Source organism: Cynocephalus volans, chromosome 11, assembly GCF_027409185.1.
Source record: "Cynocephalus volans isolate mCynVol1 chromosome 11, mCynVol1.pri, whole genome shotgun sequence".
Taxonomy (NCBI): Eukaryota; Metazoa; Chordata; class Mammalia; order Dermoptera; family Cynocephalidae; genus Cynocephalus; species Cynocephalus volans.
Window position 1 is genome coordinate 14,498,661 of NC_084470.1, and position 23,641 is coordinate 14,522,301.

The 23,641-nt window shown below is 40.4% G+C and overlaps 1 protein-coding gene across 3 annotated transcripts in view; it reads right to left on the reverse strand.

Moving 5' to 3' along the window:
* The window catches only part of NAPB (NSF attachment protein beta), a 40,564-nt gene extending 20,961 nt beyond the window's left edge, over window positions 1-19,603 (reverse strand). The window contains exons 1-3 of one of the 3 annotated variants that reach the window (XM_063115085.1): window positions 19,506-19,603; window positions 6,363-6,442; window positions 1,356-1,472 (exon numbers count right to left, since the gene is read on the reverse strand). In XM_063115085.1, coding sequence (XP_062971155.1) covers window positions 1,356-1,472; window positions 6,363-6,442; window positions 19,506-19,603 — 295 coding nt within the window. Of the gene's footprint in view, window positions 1-1,355; window positions 1,485-6,362; window positions 6,443-19,505 lie in introns of all 3 variants that reach the window. The other 2 variants (XM_063115084.1, XM_063115086.1) reach the window with 2 other exon arrangements.
* Window positions 19,604-23,641: the final 4,038 nt, after the last annotated feature.

The window sequence follows — 23,641 nt, forward strand, 5'->3', positions numbered from 1 at the left end:
AAAAAATGTAGATTTGCTGTTACAACGTTTAAAAATACAGAACAATATCAATGCTATACTCCACAGATATGTCCAATAATGTTTCAATAAATTTAAAAAAACAATAAAAAATGAATCTCAGCTAATTCAAAAAGTACAGAATATAAAGAGGAAAACAGCCTATCTATAATCCCACCAAAGCCACTGTTAGTATCTTGATGCACCTGTCCTTCCTGTGCTTTTTGGACACGTTACTGCATGCACAAACTGTTTTCTGCAATTGAGGCGATACGACATTCAGTCTCGTGGTTCTTTAATTACCATGTGAACATTTACTAGGTCACTGAAGATTCTTTGAAACCAGGAACTTTAATCCTGCATCACATTCTAAAATACTGATGCATTATGATTTTACCATTCTACTCTTAGTACTCGTTTAGGCTGTGTCCAGTATTCCACTTTTGGAAATAAACTATGATTAATCTTCATACAAAAGCCCTTAAAGATATCTTACTTCTTTACGATATATTCATAAAAGTTGAGATTTGTGTATTAAACAAAAGGGACTGTTAAGAGAAAAAAGGGAGACTCAAAGCTATCTGTGCAGCTGTCTGGGAGTGAAGAAATTAATTTTTTAATTGCTAAGTGTACTCTTCTAACTAAAAAAGAAATAATATTTGTAAAATTTTACTTTAAATATCTGATTTCATTCTTTCATGAAAACAAATACTTTAAAAAACACTTTTTAAAAAAAAGAAATGAAGGGCCGGCCTGTGGCTCAAGGCCGCGGGTTCGGATCCTATATAGGGATGGCCGGTTAGCTCATTGGCTGAGCATGGTGCTGACAACACCAAGCCAAGGGTTGAGATCCCCTTACCGGTCATCTTTTAAAAAAAAAAAAAAGAAATGAATACTGAATGAATACAAATGAATAAGAAACTTTTTAATAATCATCAGATATTCCAATCTCCCATTAACTGGACCTTAAAACTCACTAAGTATTTAGAAATAAGGAAACACTAGAGCTTCCTTTCATTATCAATATACATATTTCATAAAATTAAAGTATTCTTAGATAAAATTAAATGTAATTTCCAAAAAATTCTCTAAAATGCAACACAAATGGAGTTTAAGAAAATGGTGTTGACAGCTAAACAGCTAGGATAAATCTAACATATTTTCTTCTCATAAAAGTCCCCAAATGATTAAAGACAAGTTCCTAAAGTTATCAAAATTTCTCTATTATTCCAAGATATAAAAATTAAATTCCCTTTACCAGGACTAAAAAGGACACCAAAATGGATGTTAACGAGGAAAGAAACCCTGACTCATTAGTGATGCACCGAGGTGGATGCGCTCGTGCTTGCCTGCCTTACCTTGAGGGTCTGCCTTTTTGTAAGCATTTCCGGCATCCACAAAGCTGGTGGCAGAGTCGTGTTTGCTCTGAAGCTGCATGTGGAGCTTGGCTGCCTGACAAAACGCATTTCCTGCAGCTGAAGAAGATACTACAGTTAAACACAGAGGAAAAAGTTTCCCAGCAGAACAGTCCATGCTTTAAGTGCTGGACCTACCCAGAAAAGTTACATTTCACAAAAAAGAATCATTTCAGTAAGAAGCACATGTTAATATAGTCAAGTGCACCTTGGGTGTATATAAAAATAACCAGAATCAAGTCAGACAGCGAAGAAAGCTTCTCCATCTCAGCCCCAGCATACCTTCCAAAGTGCCTGATAGAGTTTGGATATGTTGTCCCTGCCAAAACTCATGTGGAAATCTGATCCCCAATGTGGCAGTGCTGGAAGCTGTTCTAGTCATGGGGGCGGATCCCTCATGAATGGATTAATGCTCTCCCTAGGCAGGAGGATTAATGAGTGAGTTCTAACTCTATCAGTTCCTGCGAGAGCTGGTTGTTTAAAAGACCCTGGCACCTCCCCTCTCTCTCTTGCTTCCTCTCACCATGTGATCTGCTTGTACCTGCCAGCTGCCTGCCACTTTCCGCCATGAGTAGAAGCAGCCTGAGGCCCGTGCCAGATGCAGTTGTCCCAGAATCATAAGCCAAATAAACCTCTGTTCTTTATAAATTACCCAGTCCCAGGTATTTCTGTTATAGCAACACAAACTAATACAGTGCCCATGGACAATGAAGCGTCCTTCTATAGCCCAACCATTCAATACCAACAGACAAGTTCTGGGCTGTTCAATTCTATTCCACAAACACAATAAACACTGACTAGAGGCTTCAAGCTACAAACAATTAAAGGTAAAACACTGAAGTCAAGGGTATTTATTTATTCATTTTTCTATCTTATAGTGTCTAGTGGACTTAGCTGTCATTGCTAAAGAAATTGCTAATAAATGCTTCATAGAGAAAGTAAGTTTCTTAAAAAGTGAAAACCCAGCACACAATTTTGAAACCCAAAAAAGTCTAAAAATCCAAAGTTTCTTTCTTTAGTTTATAGCAAAACCTGACTGAAATTTGTATGAAGTTTAATCTGTTTTTATTACAGTTAGTGTGAGAATTTGCATATTTCCCTACAGAATTGTTGATGGGTTTGGTTGTGGGGTGCTGCCAAGGTCTTCGCTGGGACGTGGAACGACATGTAAGGTATATGCATTCAATTTTTTTAGAGAAGGTTTTGGATCAGGGACCATGGATTCTGGAATGGCAGAAAAGAATGAGGGAGTCACATGAACAAAGAACAAATGCTTGAAGGAAAGAAAGGGCTAGTCGTGAAGGCCAGTGACGAGCCTGTCCTGACTGGAGGAGGGTGATGGGAGTCAAGGCTGAGACACACCAAGCCAGTTCAGAGAGGGTTTAAATGTCAACAAGAGGAACTTCCCAAGTTCAGAGAAAGCTTGGCAGAGTGCCTCCAAAAAATGAGTACAGGGCAGGACAGACTAGGGAGACATGAGCTTAGGAAGAATGGAATAGGGAAGTCAGTACAACAGGAACAGAGTTGAAAAAATCTGCTCCACTAGGAGAAGCACAAGTAAAAACATAACAACAAAACCTTTAGGTTAAAAAAAAATTTTAATCATAAAGTTAAAATCATAAATTTTAATCATGGCTGACATTAAACATTTGCTTTAAATTTCTTTGTAAAAAATAAAACATCCAGTTCCACTAAAGATTCAGTTGTGTCCCTTGTCCCAGCTGCCACTCCAGAGGTAACCACATAGTTCCTATGTGGGTTTCTGAACTCTCATCTGAGGGAAAAGAGGCAGTACAAACTCTACAGCCAGTCTGCCCAGGTTGAATTCTTGCTCTGTGCCTCAGTTTCTGATAAAAATAGTACCCAGACAGTTCTGAAAATATTTAGCCACCAGCATGACATGGTGCTGTGGACTGAACATACCCCCTAAACTCATTGGAACTGAATCCCCATTATAACAGTGGTGAGAGGGTAGGAAATCAGATTATGGCAGTTGAAAGGTGGGGCCTTTGAGAGGTGACTGGATGTGATGACCATGACCTTGTGAAAGGATTAATCCATTCATGGAGTAATGGGTTGTCATGGGCATGCACTGGTGGCTTTATAAGGACAGTACATGAAAGGGTTCTTGCCATCCTCGGCATGTGATACCCTGGTCATCGCAGGACTCTGTAGTTTTCCCACCAAGAATTAGGCCTTCTCTAGATGTACCCTCTGGATCTTGGACTTCCCAGCCTCTAAAACTGAAAGAAATAAATTTCATTTCTTATATATTATCCAGTTTCAGATATTCTAAGTGACAGAAAATGGACTAACACACATGAGTACTGATAAGGTCCAAATGTTGGCATCACACCAAAATTCATATATTGGAACCTAATATCCAGTGTGATATTATGAAGAGGTGGTGTAGCCTCCTGGGAAGTAATTAAGTCATGAGCGGGATTTTTATGAGTGGGTGCCTTTATAAAAGAGGTTGAAGGAACTGACTTGTTCCCTTCCACCATGTGAGGACACAGCAAGAAGGCAACATCTTGGAAGCAGAAAACAAGCCCTTACCAGACACTGAATCTGCTGTTGCCCTGATCTTGAACTTTCCAGCCTCCAGAACTATAGCAATAAATTTCTGTTGTTTATAAATCACCCAGTCTAAGGTATTTTGTTACAGCAGCAGAAACAAACTAAAATGGGCACTGACCAATCAAAGTGGATGCTGGTCCCAGGGCTGGAGCAGGAACTAGAGAAACCCTGTTGGCCACTGGCAAATCATGAGAGGTTGGGGGTCTAGCGGACCGGCCAAAACCACTGCCAGGGTAGAGGACAGGTACCTGGGGTAGTAAGTAACTACCAAGTGGCAGCTGAGGAATACATTAGCTGAACAGTAGCTTTGATGGGCTCTGCCTCACAAGAATGTAGTAATAACTTGGATCTCTCAAGTAAAGTGCTTAGAAGAGCCTGGCTCAGGTTACACATGTGTTGGATATTTTCATTTTTACGTGCAAATCCATCCTTAGACAATACCTGTTGTTTGGCATGCTTAAATGTCATAATTTCTTTATAACCTACATCCTCCCTCTACTGCCAGCATTTCATTTGTGACACTTATCTATGTTTACTGTCCCATAACCAATCATGGTTCATCCTTTTCTTGCTAAGTGTAATACGACAACATCTAGGCTCTCTTGGGCTACCTCCATTTCCCCAGATAAAAGTAAGTGCTTTAATTTTACATTTTCATGCTCCCACCTTCCAAAACTAGATGCTGGCTTACTTCTTCATTCCAACACTCATTCCAATCACTGCTAACAAATGCCAGCTCAGTCTCTCCAAACTTGGAAGTGTCTTTAAAGGAGCAGACATGTACATTAAAGTAAATGGCCTCTGAGAAGTCACATAACTTTTTAGGCTAAATTTCCTCACCTGTGAAATTGGTCTAATACCTGTCAGGATGATTTCTCAAAAGTTGAGAATCAAACAAATCAGCTTAATCATTATAAAATAACTTTTAAAATTATAAAGATATACAATGGTGTTATGACCCTCACCATTGCAACATGGATGTAACTTCAAAGAGTAACATTTATTCATTCACTGAACAAATACACTGAGCATCTAATACACTGCAGGTACTAATCCAGGCCCTGAAGATATGGCAGATATAAAATACATAAACATTCTGGCCTTCCAAGGTTTATATTCTGAGGGCCAACATATAATAAAAACACATAAATATAAATGAATAAAACACTATGTAATTTATTTTATTTTTTTTTTGGACTGGTAACGGGATCGCAACCCTTGGCACGGTGTCGTGAGTGCACCGGCCATCCTTAAATAGGATCCAAACCCATGGCCTTGGCGCTATCAGCGCCACACTCACCCGAGTGAGCCACGGGGCAGGCCTGTAATTTATTTGCTTTTGTTAGACAGCGATAAGGACATTGGGAAAATGCCCAAAGGGAAGGGAGTTTCCAGGTAGGAGAAGACTGCCATTTTTAAAAGGGGTAGCCAAGGAAGACCTCGCTAAGATGACATTGGAAGGAATTGAAGGAAGCAGGGAACCAGCTACATTCTGTTTGGGGGAGAGTGTGCAGGACATGAGGTCAGAGACAAGAAGCCACTGTAAGGACGTCAGCTCTTATTTGGAATGATATGACCTGACTTAACATGTTATGTTGCTTCATTGAAATAGGCTGGGAAAGCACAGAAGCATGGAGATGCCAGGCTTGACAGAGAGCATCACTCCAGGAAGCAGAGATATACTTTATCACTGAGCCATCTTTTTCCAGGGGGAGGTGGATGAATTTTTCTCTCAAATTAGTGTTAGAAAGAGCCATCCCCTCTCATAGCAATGAAAAAGATAAACCTGTTGATTTTGTTATATGTAATTTCACTGGGTAGAAAGCCTTACTTAAAGAATGAGTCTGTCAGGGTTTACATAAAAAACATCCTCACTGGCTCAGTTCTCAATGGAATTACAATCAGTTATCTCAGAGTGAGGAATAGTTAGAAATTCCCAACCAATGTTTAGGTAAAGAAAACCAGACATTTCTGTTTATCCTATCAGTTGCCAATGAGTTTTACTACGATTTTCCTTCCTTACGGCACTATTATTTATTTCAGCACAATTAGTAAGAAGCAAAGATTACTCTTCCTAATTCCAAGTAATTTCAACTCTTTTTTAGTTCTACGAGTCTACTGTATTAGTTGTTTTATAGAAACTAAAACACTGTCCACATGCTTAAACGTTAGGTTTGGTTTTCAAATTTACTTTACTTAGATCATGGTGCTTTAGTCCCCATCCACAAAGCCACACAGTTATTCAGCACTGACACCTCTGTCTTTAGTGCCAACAGTCTTATCCTCTAAGGGTAATACAAACAGTCATTTGTTCCTTGAAAATGACTTTAAAGTATTTGCCATAAAAGCAAACAAAAACTTAGTACATACCACTCCAATTTTTAGCCATCTTGAACATATTTGCAGCTCTGGTATACATTTCACAAGCCTCTTCTATTCTTGTGTTTCCTCTGAGAAAAAGTTAAAAATGAGATTACATTTTAGTATAAGTCATCCACATCACTAATCCTCCTTCCCTCAAATAATAAACATCTAATGAACACTTACTATGCGTCAGACAAGACTTACAGAATCTTGGTAATTATTCAGAGGAGATACGCTTACTATCCCTATTTTCCAGATGAGGAAACAGAGGCATACAATGGTAAAAGTAATTAGCCCAAAGTCACATAGTAAAGATCCTTCAGAACTGAGACTCAAACATAAATCTGCCTGAACCCAGAGGCTATACCCTTAACCACAGTCCTTTCCATGTACAAAAACTAGAAGTTTTATGTTAGGCTGAGAGTCAGAAGTACATTTTTCGAAGGAGATTAAATTTTCAAGGATAAAGCATCTTTATCCTGTTATTTTTCAATAGTTTAGTACTATGTTTATTCAGACTTAAAAAATAAAACCAAAATCTGAAGCCAAAGCATATGAGAAAGTGCCACGCTGTATTATCTGTGACTCTGGTAGGGGCAAGCCTTTCTCCAACATGTAAGGGGCCTTCGGGTCCAGCTCCTCACCCTGTATAGAAATGTATTTTATGACATCCTAACAGAAGGGCATTCTACTACTGCTTGAAAACATACAGTTCTGGGAAGTTCTTCAGCAGGCAGCTGATTCTACTGAAAGACAAATTTAGCTGCTTAGAAATTTCTTCTTATATAAAAGCCAAAATAATCCTCTGTTAATTCCTCCAGAGTTTTCTAATTCAACCTTGCTTTTACTATGCTAAAGCCCCTCTTGGAGAGATGTTTATCTGTCTATCTACATTATAAATATAAAATAACCAGAGAAAAACCAAGACACAGTAGACTCTAACTATGCAGTACACACAATGAGGAACTCAAAGTGGAGTGCGGACATAAGGAATCAGAGACAGGAGAGGTCAAGGCTGACTCTTGGGGACTGGGCACGATATGCACATGAAAGAGTGCAAACACACATGCCAGCAACTCCAATAAGCTCCAGCAGAGGGGCCTGTGGCTTCATATTAACATCGAGTCCTACTGCAGAGTAGAAGCTGGGCAACACAGCAAGGCCCAGTTGTGACTCAGACCTTAGGCAGTAACTACTAACAGTCTGACCCTGAGTAATGTTCTTTAACTTCTTTGTACTTTAGATTTTGCATATGCAAACTTAGATTAATATTACCTCTACCTTTGGGTTGTTATGAGAATAAAAAGAAGTAAACTATGTATAGTTGTCGATGTAGAGCTTGACCCAGAGTAGGTACTCAATCAGGATGGTTATTACAACTAAGTCCATGTATTAAAGGCATAAAAACCTTTGAGACATCATATGTCTCATAAAGAACTTGTATCTTAGAATATATAAAGAAGTCCTACAACACAACAATAAAAAGACTAATAACCCAATTAAAAAATGAGCAAAAAATATGAACAGACATTTCTCCAAAGAAGATATACAAATGGTCGTTAAGCACATGAAAAGATGTTTGACACCATAAGTATAAAGGAAATGCAAATCAAAACCACATATGCAATAGCACGTGGCTCCCACAGGGATGACTAGAATCAAAAGACAGACAATAATATGTGTTAAGGAGGATGTAGAGAAACTGGAACCCTTGTATACTGCTGATAGGAATTAAGATGGTGTAGCCACTTTGGAAAATGGTTTGGCATTACCACTTGACCCAGCAATTCCACTCCTAGGTGGAATGAAAACATATGTCCACACAAAATCTTGTATACAAATACACAGCAGCATTGTTCACAGAAGCATTAATTATAATAGCCAGAGAGTAGAAACAACCTAAATGTTCATCAACTGACAAACAGATAAATAAAATGTGATATATACATACAATAGACTATTATTCAGCAATAAAAAAGGAATAAAGTACCAATACATGCTACAACATGGTTGAGCCTTGACAATATTATGCAAAGTGAAAGAAGCCAGTTACAATATAATTCATATAATTTATATGAAAGGTCTAGAGTAAGCAAACTATTATAGAGACAGAAAACAGATTAGTGTTTGCCTAGTCCTATGGTTTGAATGTTTTTGTCCCCTCCAAAACTCATGTTGAAACTTAATCCCCATTCAAGTATTGGGAGCTGGGCCTAATGGGAAGTGTTTAGGTCATGAGAGCAGAGCATAATCAGTGATTGATGCTGCTATAACAAGGGCCTGTGGGAGTGGGTTCTTTCTCTTTTTCTCCTCTGTTACATTGGGACATAACATTCATACCCACTTACCCTTCCACCTTCTGCCATGTGAGGACACAGCAAGAAAGCCCTCATCAGACGTCAATGCCCTGATCTTGGACTTTTCAGCCTACAGAAATGTGAGAAAAAAATTCCTGTTCTTTACACCTTACTCAGTCTCAGCTACTCTGTTACAGCAGCACCAAACAGACAAAGACATCTAGACCTGGGAGTGCCAAGAAAAATGGGGAGGCCGGGGAAGTAACAGCTAAAGGGTACAGGGTTTCTTTTAGGGGTGATGAAGATGTTCTACAATTGTTCTGATGGTTGAACATTTCTGTTAATATGCTAAAAAACAATAAATTGTACACTTTAAATGGGTGAATTGTATGGTATATGACTTACATCTCAATAAGGCTATTAACACCACCACCACCCCACCCCCCAAAATGAAAGAAACAAAAAAGAAAAACCTTTGGCGGTTATCTCACACAATGAATGACAGGATGGCAACAAGCCACACCAAAACTGAAGTGTCAGAATATGCAAGCTTTCTCTCACACCCTCATGTCCCTTTTTTCCCACTTCAAATTTATAATAAAAACTTCCGAACATGAGAATGCTCTCAATTTTAGCCATAGCTCCTTGGAACTAACAAAGGTTTGCCACTTTCTTGTTTCTTGTTTTTTTTTTTTTTGTTTCTTTTTCTTTTTCTAACGAATACAAGGGATCTTGAACTGTAAGTATAGTGCAATCATTCTTATTAAAGGTTTCCAAATAAAACTAGCTTAATTAAAATGCACTTTATCTTATTATTTTCAGAGACAGATAGAGCTAGGAATAATGGAACTGCTACATTACACTAGGTTTTAAGCAATACATTTTGACTTATGTTATGTCTTTTTCACTATTACAACAATCATGAAAGACACTATCTCCATTTTACAGAAAAGAAAATGGTATCTGGAAGTCAATGGCTCACCCAACATCAGCCAGCCAATATTAGTGGTATAGCTGAAACCTGACTTCAAGTTCAATGATCTTTACAAAAATACTGAATGAACCCTAAGACTATGAGACCCTCACCTCTCCAAAAACAGAATTACCAGAAGAATTCTCCTTGAAAAACACTAGAGAAAACTCACTTGCCATAAATGAAACATAACTTTAAAACTTCATGAAACAATGTACTTTTGAAATTAACCTACTTTGTTTTATATACCTATAAGTTAATTTTTATAAGTTTTATGGACAAATATTCAGAATTCCCATTCAAATAATTCAACTGATTGTTACCCAGACCCCTACAGTGGGGTAGAAGATCCTCAAAAAACAGAAACAAGACTCTGTGAGGGAATCTACCTTATAAAGTGATACAATGTAAGCACATGGCACTAAGTTGACATTAAGAAAACTAAACTGATCTAAGTTAACTATTTTCTGGTATTGTGAAATTCTGACCTTGAAGAAGAAAATTCTCCACCATGAAAGAAAACGCTGACCAGCCTCCATAAGAACCGCCACCACCCAACAGTCCCAGCTGAACCAAACCCTCAATTCCAGGGGCAAGGCAGACTCCCCTTCTTCTTGACCATACTCATTCAAGAAATATATACTTAAATCAACATGTGCCAGGAAATACTAAGCAAAGAAGTGCCTTGCCCACAAGGAGGTCAGAATGTTGAGAAAAGAAAATCAAACTTCGGGGCTGAAAGAGGTCTCAGGGAGCATCCAATGTCCCCAAGTTCTGTTGAAACGTGGTCAAAGCCACAACATGTCCCACCAGGTGCCAGTGAACAGCAGAGCTATGAAAAGCAATTAATCCTCAAAAAATCTAAAGACTTGATTTTTCCCCATCCTAAATGATAACTACTTTAGAGCACTGGGAAACACTGGCAATGATAGTAGATACTATTTTAAAACTGTGGGTGGGAGGCGGAGACATTAAGGTAGAATTGTGGGAAACAATAGCACACATATCATGAGATGTACTCAAAAGAAAAAGGTGACAAGTGCTGAGGTAGAAACAAAGTTGCCTCTGAATTCACAAGATATTAGAGTAGAAATATTATAAAAAGTGTCAATGACACTGCTGTGATGATGTGCATGCAGAACTAGAGGCAAATTTCAGCTCTACCATCAGGATACCCTGGAGGGGTGTCAAGCTGTGTGGAAGGACTAAAAACAGCAATCACTGTTAGTAGTGCCTGGGACCCTGGGAGGAGGGAACCCCACCAAACAGAATAATTTTTCTTCTCATGATTTACCAGCAATCTCTCTCCTTCACCACTAGACTGAAGCTCTAGGGAGAGGGACCAGCACAAGGCCTGGCACACAGGCTGCAATAACAATGCTGATTGCACAGTGTCTAGATAGAAGAAACTGTCCACATAACAGTTTTGAAAGTTTTCCCACGTGTTCCTCAAAACAAAAGCAAATATAGAAATCATGCACCTGTCATTTTCAGATTTGCTCACAAAACAAAACCCAACTGTGTATTCAAAACAAGAGAGACAATAAAAAATAAAGGTATTATGAAAGGCTTAAAATAAAGAAATGGTCAGAAGTATCCCAAATACAGTCAGGACTTCTGTATCTGAGGGTTATGCATCAATGAGTTCAACCAATTGTGGTCAAAATATTCAGGAAAAAAAAATTCATCAATATTGAATATGTACAGACTTTTTTCACTTGTCATCATTCACTTAACACCACAATATAATGACTATTTACAGGCATGTACATTGTATTAGGCATTATTAAGTAATCTAGAGATGATTTAAAGTATAAGGGAGGATGCACAAGATATATGCAAATACTATGCCATTTTATATCTGAGACTTAAGCACCTGCAGATTTTGATATCTGCTGGAGGTTCTGGAACTAATCCCTTGTGGACACTGAGGGTACTGAGGGACGACTGTACATCAACCAGCTCTTGTTAGATTTGTCACATCAAATAATCCTGTTATCTCCCAAAGGCTTCTCTCATTCACTTTACCTGATACTGCAGGCCTGCTGTGACTTCTGGTTCTTTCTCCAAGTGTCATCATTCTCTATTCTGTAATGTAGCCCCTACCTAGGTTGTATTTCTATTTTCTTACAGAAGGAAAAAAGCCATGGCAGAGGCACAGGATAGACCCTGCACTTCTGCTCAGATGAAGCATGCATCCCTTCCCCTCATCTCATGACTGTCTGAGTGGGGAGGGGAGAGCTGGGCAGCACAGGGTACATGGCAACAGGCAGAATATAGTATCCTCTTACATAATGCGGCCCTAAAGCAGGTAAACACAAACAATAAGAAAGCAGGGATTATCACCCTAGAATCAGACAAAGTAGAATTTGGGTTCAAAAGTGTTAGACAAGATAAAGAAGCTCACATCATAATGTTTAAGATACAATTCATAATGAAATGATATTAGTTGTGAATATCTATACACCAAAACATAGTAGCTGCCTTTATAAAGCAGAAACTACAAGAGACACAAGGAGATAGAAATACACTTATAAGGGGAAACATTAAGACACCCTTTTTATCCCAAAGAAAATCAAGTGGACAAAAAATAAATAAGGATATGAACAGCCTAGACAATATAAATCCATAACTAAATCTTAGGGATCTCTATCAAACCCTGTTAAGAGAATATCCACCTTCTTCTAAAGGGCACAGAACACCAACCATATATCAGGTGGCAAAGAAACTCTCAGTAAGTTTTCTGACCATAATGAAGTAAACCTAGAAATTAATAATAATATACAAAAAGGCCCTTCCTGGAATAATAAAAACCTTAAACAACTCTTAGATACAAGGGGAAACAAACCAAAATAAAAACACTATATATCAGGATCTGTGATACAATTAAAGCAGTTCTAAAGGAAAACTCACAGCCATGAACATTTGGATCTACACAAGTAAAATAATGAAAACAGCAAATTAACACACACACCCAAGCTGGGGATGGGGAGGGAAGCCAAAAGAAAACAATAAAAGTAGAAGAAATTAATAAGGCAGAAAACAAAAAGCCAGTAGAACTAACAAATCAAAATACTGGTTGTTTGGAGAAAAAGAATCAGAATCAAGGGAAAAATCACAAATAAAAAAAAAGTGACAAGAAGAAAATAACTACTGAGACAGAACATTTTTAAAAGTCATAAAAGACTACTTTACACAACTCTACAAATACATTTTTAAAAACTTAGATGAAATAATTTGCTAGCAATATACAATTTACCAAAACCTACCTGAGTACAAATAGAAAGTTTAAATGTTCCAAATTCCAGAGGAAAAAAAGAGAAAGTTATCAAAGAAATACCCACCAAAAGTCCCAAAGGTTTCACTCTAAGTCTACTTAAACCTTCAAAGACCAGAGTTCAGGAAAAAAGAAAAACTTCCAAATTCTTTTTATGTGGCACCTGTACCATGAATTCTCCAATCCAATAAAGACAATACATGAAAGAATTGTAAATAAAACACATAAAAACAGAGTCCAACAGCCCATTAAAAAAATAATACATTATAATACAGCAGGTTATTCCAGGAATGTTGGACAGTTCAATATGAGGATATCCAGTAAATAACATATTAATAACTTTAAGGAGAAAAATCTTGTTTGTCTCCATAGACAGTGAAAAGGGCTTCAGAATACAGTACTAGTCACTAATAAGAACACCCGATAAAACAGAAATTGACAGATACCATAAAAAAGATGTACCTTAATCCAATAAAGTATTGATCTATTAATTTGTTTTTTTTTTTTTTTTTTTTTTTTTTTGATCGGTAAGGGGATCAGAGCCCTTGGCTTGGTGCGGACTGCACCATGCTTAGCCAGTGAACGCACCGGCCATCACCATATAGGATCTGAACCTTAGCCTCAGCACTACCTGTGCCACACTCTATCGAGTGAGCCACAAGGCCGGCCCTGTTACTTTGTTTTAATTAAATCATCTTTATTTACAATAAGCTCCATTTAAATACAGAAATTGTTAACATTCTGATATTCTACTTCCAAGTTTCCTTACTGTGACCTGTATTAGTCACTGAAAATTCCTTGAAGGTACAAAAGCTTTACTGATCTTATCATCTAATCAAATGAATGCAATGTGAAGGTCTATGAATAGTGTAGAAAGAAAGTCTTCTATAACTAGAGTGATTCTTGTTCTGGCTGCATAGACACCCATTTTCTTGGTATCTCAAAAATATCTCAATTTGGATAATATATTCATGGTCACCATCTATAACTCACAAAAATAGAAAAATATTTGAAAAAAATTTTAGGTATAAAATAATTTTTATCAGCTTGAAGAATTATTTGGCATAGATCCAGAATTACAGTTTAAATATGTAATTTATATATAGAAGGTAATATTTAGAGATTGAAAAATAAGTAAGATAGATAGAGGGGGAAATAAGGTCATGTAAGTTATGATAAATTCCCCATCATTTTTAGCAGAATCAATAGATACTGTCTAAAATTAAGAAATCAGAGGGCTGGCCCATGGCTCACTTGGGAGAGTGTGTTGCTGATAACACCAAGGCCATGGGTTCGGATCCCTACATAGGGATGGCCAGTTAGCTCACTTGGGACAGCGTGTGCTGACAACATCAAGTCAAGGGTTGGGATCCCCTTACCAGTCATCTTTAAAAAAAAAAAAAAAAAAAAGAAATCAGGAAGTAGAAGTATCCCAAAATTATTTAGAATTATGGCAGCAACCATCAGAAGAACTAAAAAGAGAGTTAAAAATGGTTACTTCTGGGGATTAAGGAGAGGGAAGACTCACAGAGAATTCTACTTTTCAACTAAAACCCCTCTGTACTCTTTGCATTTTTCTACCATGTATAGCTACTATGTTTATAAACAAATACTTAAATAAAACATAAAAGAAAGTGACATGAACTCCCTTTCACTTGGTACACCTTTGCTCTTGAAAACCAGACAAGAGAAAAAAAAAAAAAATCAGCATTTGTATATTTGTTCTCTCCAACAACAGCCACCCAGTGCCGACTTCATGCCACAAGCTGGGTGAGGTGCTTGGCAACGGCAACAAAATAGGACAAACTCCCAGGGAGCCACACACTACCACTGGGTCCTCCCAACCTCTTCTAAGCAACTCTGCATCTCACAGGTCTCACAAGAATGGGAGAATATATAGTGAATACTGAAAAAATACAAACAGAAAAAGGCCAATCTGGTAATGGTTTACCATTTGATACCCAAACTGTAACTTGACCTAAAATTAGAAAACTAATAACAACAGTAATATAGCTCTGTGCAGCTGAATAAGCATTCCGACACCTCATTCAACTCTAACAACCCTGAAAAGCAGATTCTGTCCCTCTGCCCATTTGAAAGCTTAAAAAACAAAGTATGATTTATTTGACTATGATCACCAAACTAGTAAATGACAAAACTAGAGCCTATACTTGGTCTTCTCATACATTTCTTATTCTTCTTATTACATTTCTTAGATAACATATATAACAGGTGTCCCTTGGTATCCTCAGGAGATTGGTTTTAGGACACCACTCTCTCCAGCCTCCAATGGATACCAAAATCCACCGATGCTCAAGTCACTTATATAAAAGGGTGTAGTATTTGCATATAACCTATGTACATCTTCCTGTATATTTTACATCATTTCTAGATTATTTACAATATCTGGTACAATGTAAATGCTATATAAATAGTTGTTATACTGTATTTTTAACATTTGTATTATTTTTTATTGTCTTTTATTTAGAATATTTTTGATCCCCAGTTGGTTGAATCTGAGATGCTGAACCCGCAGCTATGGAGGGCCAACTGTACATAAAAATAATTATCCAATATATAGATTACCCTATTTCTTACATTACTATAAGAAATATACATATAGATTTCTTACACTATACCATCTGTCTCTATAAGTAAATCTGAGCTTAAGGATTTTTTAAAGTTCAATCTGAACTTTGAAATCATTTGAAAGCATTTGAATATCAACTGTAACTGGAGAAGAGCTAAAAGCTTTACAAAATCTACCACATGGCCCAACCATATTTTGGCAAACTTAAAACAATTTTTGTTGAAATAAAGGTGAGTGTAAAATACTGACATTAACAGCCTACAATGCTTAAGAAATATTCTCAAGTTTCACAAATAGCTACTAAATTATACATTCATGATTATTTCAAGATAACCCAACAGGGTCTTTCATTAATTTTGCATTGACACTGCCGGATTTATAACTCTACTATTGAAGAACACTGAAAAGCAAGGGAAGACAGCATTAACTACTACCAAGAACATCTCTCCGTTGTCATTCTTAAACACCACTTTCTTCGATGTACACTGTGCAGGTTATCCCCATCTGTGGTCTCCTAGCAACGAGATGGAAAGGACAGTAACAGGCCTTCACAATTCTAAACTATCTGTCACACTCCGGGCCAGTTTAAGATCATATTAGCAGTTCATTAAGATTCTACATTAGAATTTGAAATTAACTACAAAATTTGATAGCTCATCTCTGGTGATAAATAAATGACAATACAACTCTTTTGGTAGTAGTTTTACTATAATATACTACACCCTTCAGAAAAAGTAAGGTTTAATTTAATTCTACAACTACAAAAATGTATCACTATTTCATTAACTGGCAGTCCAGCAGAAAACAGAACAGCAGCAACAGTGGTTTCTTGCAATGCTTGCTACCCTTGTCAGCTCCTTTGGGGAAGGGAGGGCTGCAGGGAGGGAACACAGACACCTTGCCTGACAAGACTTGGGATTTGTGCCATACCTGCAGAACAAATATTTGACTGACCCTTTCTTGTGAATATACATGCATATTTGCATCTAATTTTACTGAAAGCAACAAAAAGCAAGAGATGTAGAATAGTACTGAGAATACAGTAATGCCACAAAACCAGTGGGTGGTGGATAAACACTGCTTAAAGGAGGAGGTGAGCTCATGACAGGCTTTAATCTGCAGTTGGGATATTGAGAATGGCTGTGATATGAAATATATGCAATATGCCAAGCACCTTTCAATGGCTGCCACACCCTCGAAATGGCATCACCTGTCCCCTTTCAAGCACTAGCTGATCAGTTCCTAAATATGTGAGCTCTGATGATACTCATGTTGGTATATGTTTTGTTAATTTTGTGTTATGTTAACCCAGGAGTCAGACATGAAAATGGATTGCACCATGTTTTAAATACATGATAACATGTAGATCATTAGGAAGAAAAATGAGGGGGAGGGAATGTAGAGTAACATGTATTCCAGTCCATAAAGGTGATGATAGGTCCAAGTGATGCTACCTATAAGGTAGGATTTTAAACATCTAAAATTGATACAAAATCATTAATAAACTGACCCGCTCTATCCAATTGTAACTCACAGAGAACTACGTCTGGTTTTGGACTTCAAATAATTATGTAATATTATTAAAACTCATATAACTGATTACTTTTCTTCCTCCAAACTTTCCTGGAGCCAAATATTACTGGAAATAACACAGGCCTCATAGTATAAATAACACCTGCATGGTACTTTAGTTAAAAGCTCTTTCAGATATTTTATTTCATTAAAAGACCAAGGATCAGTCCAAAAGATCTTTGGCTTTGAAATCTTGGAAAAGTCACTTACTCGGTCTGGTCATCTGCTTCCTTGATAAATAATTGGAGATAACAATTTTTATGAATATGCTAATTAATACCTCATAATCATCATATCCAACATCCATGGTTCTCAATGTTTTACAAACATTAACTCAATGAACCCTCACAAATAATGAGATGAACTTGTACTATTATTATCCTTGTTTTACTGCACAGGAAATTGAAGCACAGAGAAGCTAAGTAACTTGCTCCAGGTCCCAGAGCTTGGATAATAAACTGACCTGCTGTATCCAGGTTAGACCTAACATGCAATGACTCCTGTGCAAACCAAGAGTGAATGGAGAAGATGAAAGTCTTCCTGTATAACCAGTCAATGACATAGGGTAGCAACAGGCAATGGAAAGAGAGATGTTTCTTTAAAGAAGGATCTTCAAAATCCTTTCAGGATTATAGGCTCAAGATCTCGCCTAATTTCCTAAAAACTACAACAAAACACCCCTTCACCAAAAGGAGTATTCACCTAAGGCAAGCATCAAGTGCTGTCATGCTTTTTCCTCTACCAGTTGCAAACACTCTCCCAGGAAAGCACTTCCTGACTTGAAACTCACTGTGACATTAAGATCACCTCCTGGCACGAGGTGCTATGGTATTAAATTTTATATGAATTAATTTTAAATGTTTTGTGAATCAGAGAAAGAAAATATTGTTTGGTGTTAGCATCAAGTTTTAGGTAGCGTTCCTTATGTATTGTCCTGACTTTTAAAGGAGAAACAAAATTTATAATTCATTATTCTATCTTCAAGCTACATATCACATGAGAAATTTAGAAACCAGCTGGGTTAAATGCCCTCTGAGAGTTCTTGAGAACAGGGATCCTTACTTTTATGCATCTTTGCGGTCCACACTACAGTGCACTGCATGAAACTTGCCCTTAAGCATTTCCTGGAGATGTATTAATAACACTAAAGTATGATAATTTACAGCCAAAAGAATGAAGTTGGCAAAACAAGCCCATTGCGTGTGTTTTCTGAACTAAGAGTCCAAATTGAATTTGTACAGAAATAAAATTGTCCAGTAATGCAGTGGTTAAATATGTTATCCCAGGTCCTTCTCAAGAATGAAAATCTGGTCTGGGTGACAGTGGAGGATCGTTCACTTTTAAAAGGAAAAAACGAAACAAAACACGCACACGCAATTTCTGCCTCTTTCGTCCTAAATAGCTGAATCATTCACATGCTCAACAGCCCAAAACTCTACCCGGAGCTGTCAGTACAGGCTCTGCTTCTTGAAAGCTCCGAATTTAAAACCTTCCCTAGGAGAGCATGGAAGAATTACAGGAAATTAACGGGATTCCCAAAAGACGCTGATTTAAACAGGAGGCCCTGGCTATGTAAATCCATCTCTGGCGAAGGAAAAATACTAGGCTCACCCAATGAGTATTTACTAAGTGTCTACTCGGCTCAAGGGCCCTGGCGAGGCCAAGGGACACCCGACCTCTGGAACCCGCGGCCCGCGAGACCCACAGCCCGGCGGGACGCCCCCAGATGCCCCTCCAGGCGCGGGGGCGGGTCCCCAAGCCGGCCCCGGCTCTTCCCGAGCGATACGGGCTCGTACGTGGTCAAAGAGTAAATCCTACTCGCCACGGCGGGGGGCCCACGCACACCCCTCGCTGCCGCGCCCCGCAGACCATCGAGGCCGTGGGACCCCTGCGCCGACGCAGGGCCAGCGCCGAGCCGAGGGGCGTCGGGGGTCCTGGGGGACTCTGGAGGGCGCGCGGGGCTGAGGGATCCTGGGCATTGCGAGGATTTCAAGAGGCGCGTGGAGTGTTCTGGGGGCCCTCGGGGTTCTCTGGAGCGTGTGTGGACGGAGCACCGCTGGGAGGTTCTGGGGATAGCAGGGGGGCGTGTTGGAAACTCTAGAGGGCGAGCGGAGGCTGAGGAGCCCTGGGCATTCTGGGGGATCCAGGGGTCGCTGGGGGCTCTAGGGGATCTCTGGAAGGCGCTTGGGGCCCCTAAACGCGTTGAGGGTGATCCTGGGGAGCGCTGAGGGACCTAGGAGGATCTCCGGGGGACAAACGGGGCCTGAGGGCCCCTGAGGCGTTTGAGGGACCAGGGGAATGCCGAGGGCTGACGGCCTCTGGGAGGCTCGGGGGACCCAGGGGGTTCGTGGGGGATTCCCGGGGTCAGCAGCGGGAAGCGGGCTCGGTACGGAGACACCCCCCCCCCCGTCCCCCAGGGCGCGCGCGGTATGGCGCTCACCCAAACAGCCCTCGGAGGAAGGAGTGGGAAGCCTTGACTCGCTTCTCGGCCTCCGCCATCAGCTGCACCGCCTCGCGCTCCTTCCCGGCGTTGTCCATGTTGCCCGCCACAGCAGCCGCCACAGCCACCACAGCCCGCAGCGACGCGCTCCGGGCGCTTTCGCCCCCTCCCAGCCGCAGGTGCGCAGGCGCAGCGCGCAGGGCCTGTCGGGATTCGTAGTCTGGGGCGCTGCCGTGGCGGCGGGGATGAGGGAAGTGCCGACTACAGTTCCCAGAAGGCCTCAGAGCCGAGCCATATGTGAGCTCAGCTTGCTGAACGCTGGCTCCCGGGGCTGCGGCGCCGGGGGCGTGACCCTCCGGAGGGTCCTGCGCCGAGGTGGACCTTAATCTTTTAAGGATGCGGAAATAGAAAATGACCCGTTGCTTCTAGTAAAGGTCACCTAAAGTACGAAGCATCAGGAATCCCTGCTCAACACGACTGACGTGGAAACGGGATGGATGAAGGTACAAGGAATAGCAGCTTGGAACGCTCAACCTACTTGCAAGTTCTGCGAAAGGGAATCTAATGCAGCCGCAGAAAGCAATGGCATCATATGAACGATGCCACCCACCAAAAAAGGAGCAACAGCTGGCAAAAAGACCCATTTTTATCTCCTAGAGCAAGATGTTTAAGAATGTATCATCTTGCCCAAAATAATTAAGGGTCGTTTTTAAGTCTGCCCAAACTGCAACTTTCTGTTGGTCCTCTCTTCCTTGGTTATAAATGAGTTGCGTATATGCAGTACGTGCACAATCCACTCTAAATTGATTGAATCCCATTTAATGGATGTGAGCCATTGAACATCCATCCTTTGCATAATGCTGGCCATAGCGGGTAGATTTCCTGGGACAAAATTCCTTCCTGCCAGGAAGACTTCTGATCTCCTAGGAGAAGTATCCATAGATAGATGCAATCCTGTGCCAGCGAATTCCAGGCCTGTCCCAGAGGAAGTTATTTTTTAATGCAATGTCTAGACCATTTACTCTTGGCAATGCTAAAGCAGAGGTGGTGAAGTAAATATGAGAATCACTGCCAGATAATAATTTATGACAATTTTAAACTATTAATAGATACACTGTGGGCACTGTCACCTAAAACTTATCTAAGAAAGAGCCCGTCTTTAGAGAGCAAGGCAACAGGAGCCAAACACCTAGAAAAGGTTACTAAAGCATATGTCACAGATTCATACATGGCAAGACACTGTAGAGATAGAAGGAAATCTCAGCTCTTCATGCAGTTTATTTACTACATGCATTTTTCTAACCTCAAAAAGCTGATTTGGAGGCTGGTGGGTTAGCTCAGTTGGATAGAGTGTGGTGCTGATAACACCAAGGTCCATGGTTTGATCTCTGTAGTGGCCAGCCACCAAGGGAAAAAAAAAATTAAAAAAAGGTGGAGCAGTATGGGAGTATGGGGGAAGAAGGAGGCAGGAAATTGGAGGCGGAAATAAGTGCAGAAGTGAAGAGAGAAAAAGTGCGAAAAGTGGGCATAAGCATTTGAAAAGCGGAACAGTCTTTGAGGATTTAACGAAGTGGGGCCAACTCAAAAGCTCCTAAGTGCATCTGTGTGTCAGTTAAAGCAGCTCCCATGCCTGGTTCAATTCAGAAGCTCTAAGAGATGTTTAAGAACTACTGATTCCTACCAATTTATTTATTTATTTTTTTATTTTTTGTCGTTTTTTCGTGACCGGCACTCAGCCAGTGAGTGCACCGGTCAGTCCTATATAGGATCCGAACTCGCGGCGGGAGCGTCGCCGCGCTCCCAGCGCAGCACTCTACCAAGTGCACCACGGGCTCGGCCCGAACTACTGATTCCTAGGCCACTAACTTTTGGTATCAGGATTTCCTGGAGTTGGGGTCCAGAAAGTACACAATTGTTTAAAAACTCTTATGATGGTTAAGATGTCAAGTTGACTGGATGAAGAAATACCTAGAGAACTGGTAAAGGATTATTTCTGGATGTGTCTGTGAGGGTGTTTCCAGAGGAGGTTAGGGTGTAAGTCTGTGGACTGAGTGGGAAGATCTACCTTCAGTGTGGGCAGGCACCATCCAACCAGCTGGGAGCCTGGATAGAACAAAAAGGCATTTTCCTTGCTCTCTCCTTGAGTTGGGATACATTCTCCTTCTCTTGTCCTTGACACTGGAACTCCAGGCTCTCCAGCTTTTGGACTATAGGACTTATACTAGTGCTGCCTGCCACTCCCCCGGGTTCTGAGGCCTTTGGACTTGGACTGAGCCACACTGCAGCATCCCAGGGTCACCAGCTTGCAGATGACCTGTCATGGGACTTCTCAGCTTCCATATCGCATGAGCTTATTCCCCTGATAAATCCCCTCTTATCTATCTATCTATCTATCTATCTATCTATCTATCTATCTATCTATCTATCTATCTATCTATCTATCTATCTATCTATTCTATCGGTTCTGTCTGTCTGGAGACCCCTAACTAATATAACTCTCCACATCTATTCTAAAGCACACAACTATTCTGGATTGTCAAGTCTGTAGTCAGCTGAAAGGGAGCTGGAATGGACTGCCTCCTCTAAACTAGAACTTGCAATTAAGGGTGGCAGGGGCATATTTTGACATTTTTGGCTGTTTCTGGTTAATTCTCTCATTCTCTTCTTTTTCGTGGAAAACCTGCCGGCACTCCCACCCTTCCTTCAGTCTACACCAAAGCAAGAGAAAAACTTCAATCCAAGTGTGTTCTTCTCCCAGAGGCTAGGGGAGGGGAAAGGGCAGGGCAGAGGGACAAACTTCACAGAATAAGACCTGACTAGAGATGGATGAGGAATCATTGAAGCAGGAGGGAAAGAAAAGGAAAACCACCTACCTGGTGTGGGCCAGGGAAAGATTGGAAGCGCCTAGAGAAGGAGCTGTCCTCCTGGGGAAGATCCAAAGGACCTGTACCTGTGCTGTCCAGCATGGGGCCACTAGCCATATGTGACCATTTAAATTTAAAATAAATAATATTAAATAACACATAAAATTTTGTTTCTTGATTGCACCAGCCACATTTCGAGTGCTCAATAGCCACATGTCGCTGGCGGCTACCATATTGGATTGCATAGATATAGAACATTTCTATCAATGCACAGAGTCCTAGACCGAACTGCCTTATACATGCCTTATCTTTCAGCAGCCCTGGAGAAAAGAGGAAAAAGACTTCAGGCAGTTTCTGAAAAGATGAAGCAGGAAAGGAGGAGCCCAAACTCGGAACAGGGCAGAGCTGAACAGAACCTGCTGGCCTTTCCCTATGGGCAGATTGGGGTGGACACATGGTCCCTCAGACTGAATCAACGCACAGGAATCTAGACTGGAATGTTAAGTGTCCACCCGCCCACCCTGAGAGATGGTCGACAAAGGCAGGGTTGAAGCCATTTGAGAACTCCCAGCTATAAAAGAGGTAGAGTCAGAAAATATGGCCAATGTGGGAAAAAAGGTGTGGTCACCTGCATGTGTTCACAGAAGGGGAGAGAGAGCACCAGGCAGAGTCAGAACACCTCTTATGATCTAGTCTTAAGAGTTATGGGGCGTCACTTCAGCTTCACTGAAGCAAATTCATATGGCTCGCCCACATTCAAGGGGAGGGGAATTAAACACCATCTCTTGGTGGAACGGTCTCAAAGGATTTGCAGACATTTAAAACCATCTCAGTCAGGTTAGAGGGAGTCAATACCTGCCTTGGTCCACTCTGGTTGCACTGACAAAGTTGAAAAGCTGGAGTTCCCAGGCTGAGGAGTTTCCCTCACCTCACCTGGCCCTGTTGCTCCAAAGGGCCCTGCTGGGGCCTTCTGCTGCCTCTTCCAAGGACATCTCAGCCTCGGTCCTGCCTGCAACGTAAGAGTGGCTCAGAGGCCTCCAGACAGGGCCGTACCACTTCTGAAGCAGGGTGCTCTGCTGTAGAAGGCAGGGAAGAAAAGAGCTCATTCCAGAAGGTTCTTTATCAAAAATCAGTAAAGTAATGTAATAATGGAAACAAATGTCCTCCATTTGTCTGGATGAGGTTGTGCAGCTTTAAGAACAGAATTTAATTGTTCTGTTTATAGTGATTCTTTTCATTTTCCACATGAACTTGCAAAACCCAAGAGCATTT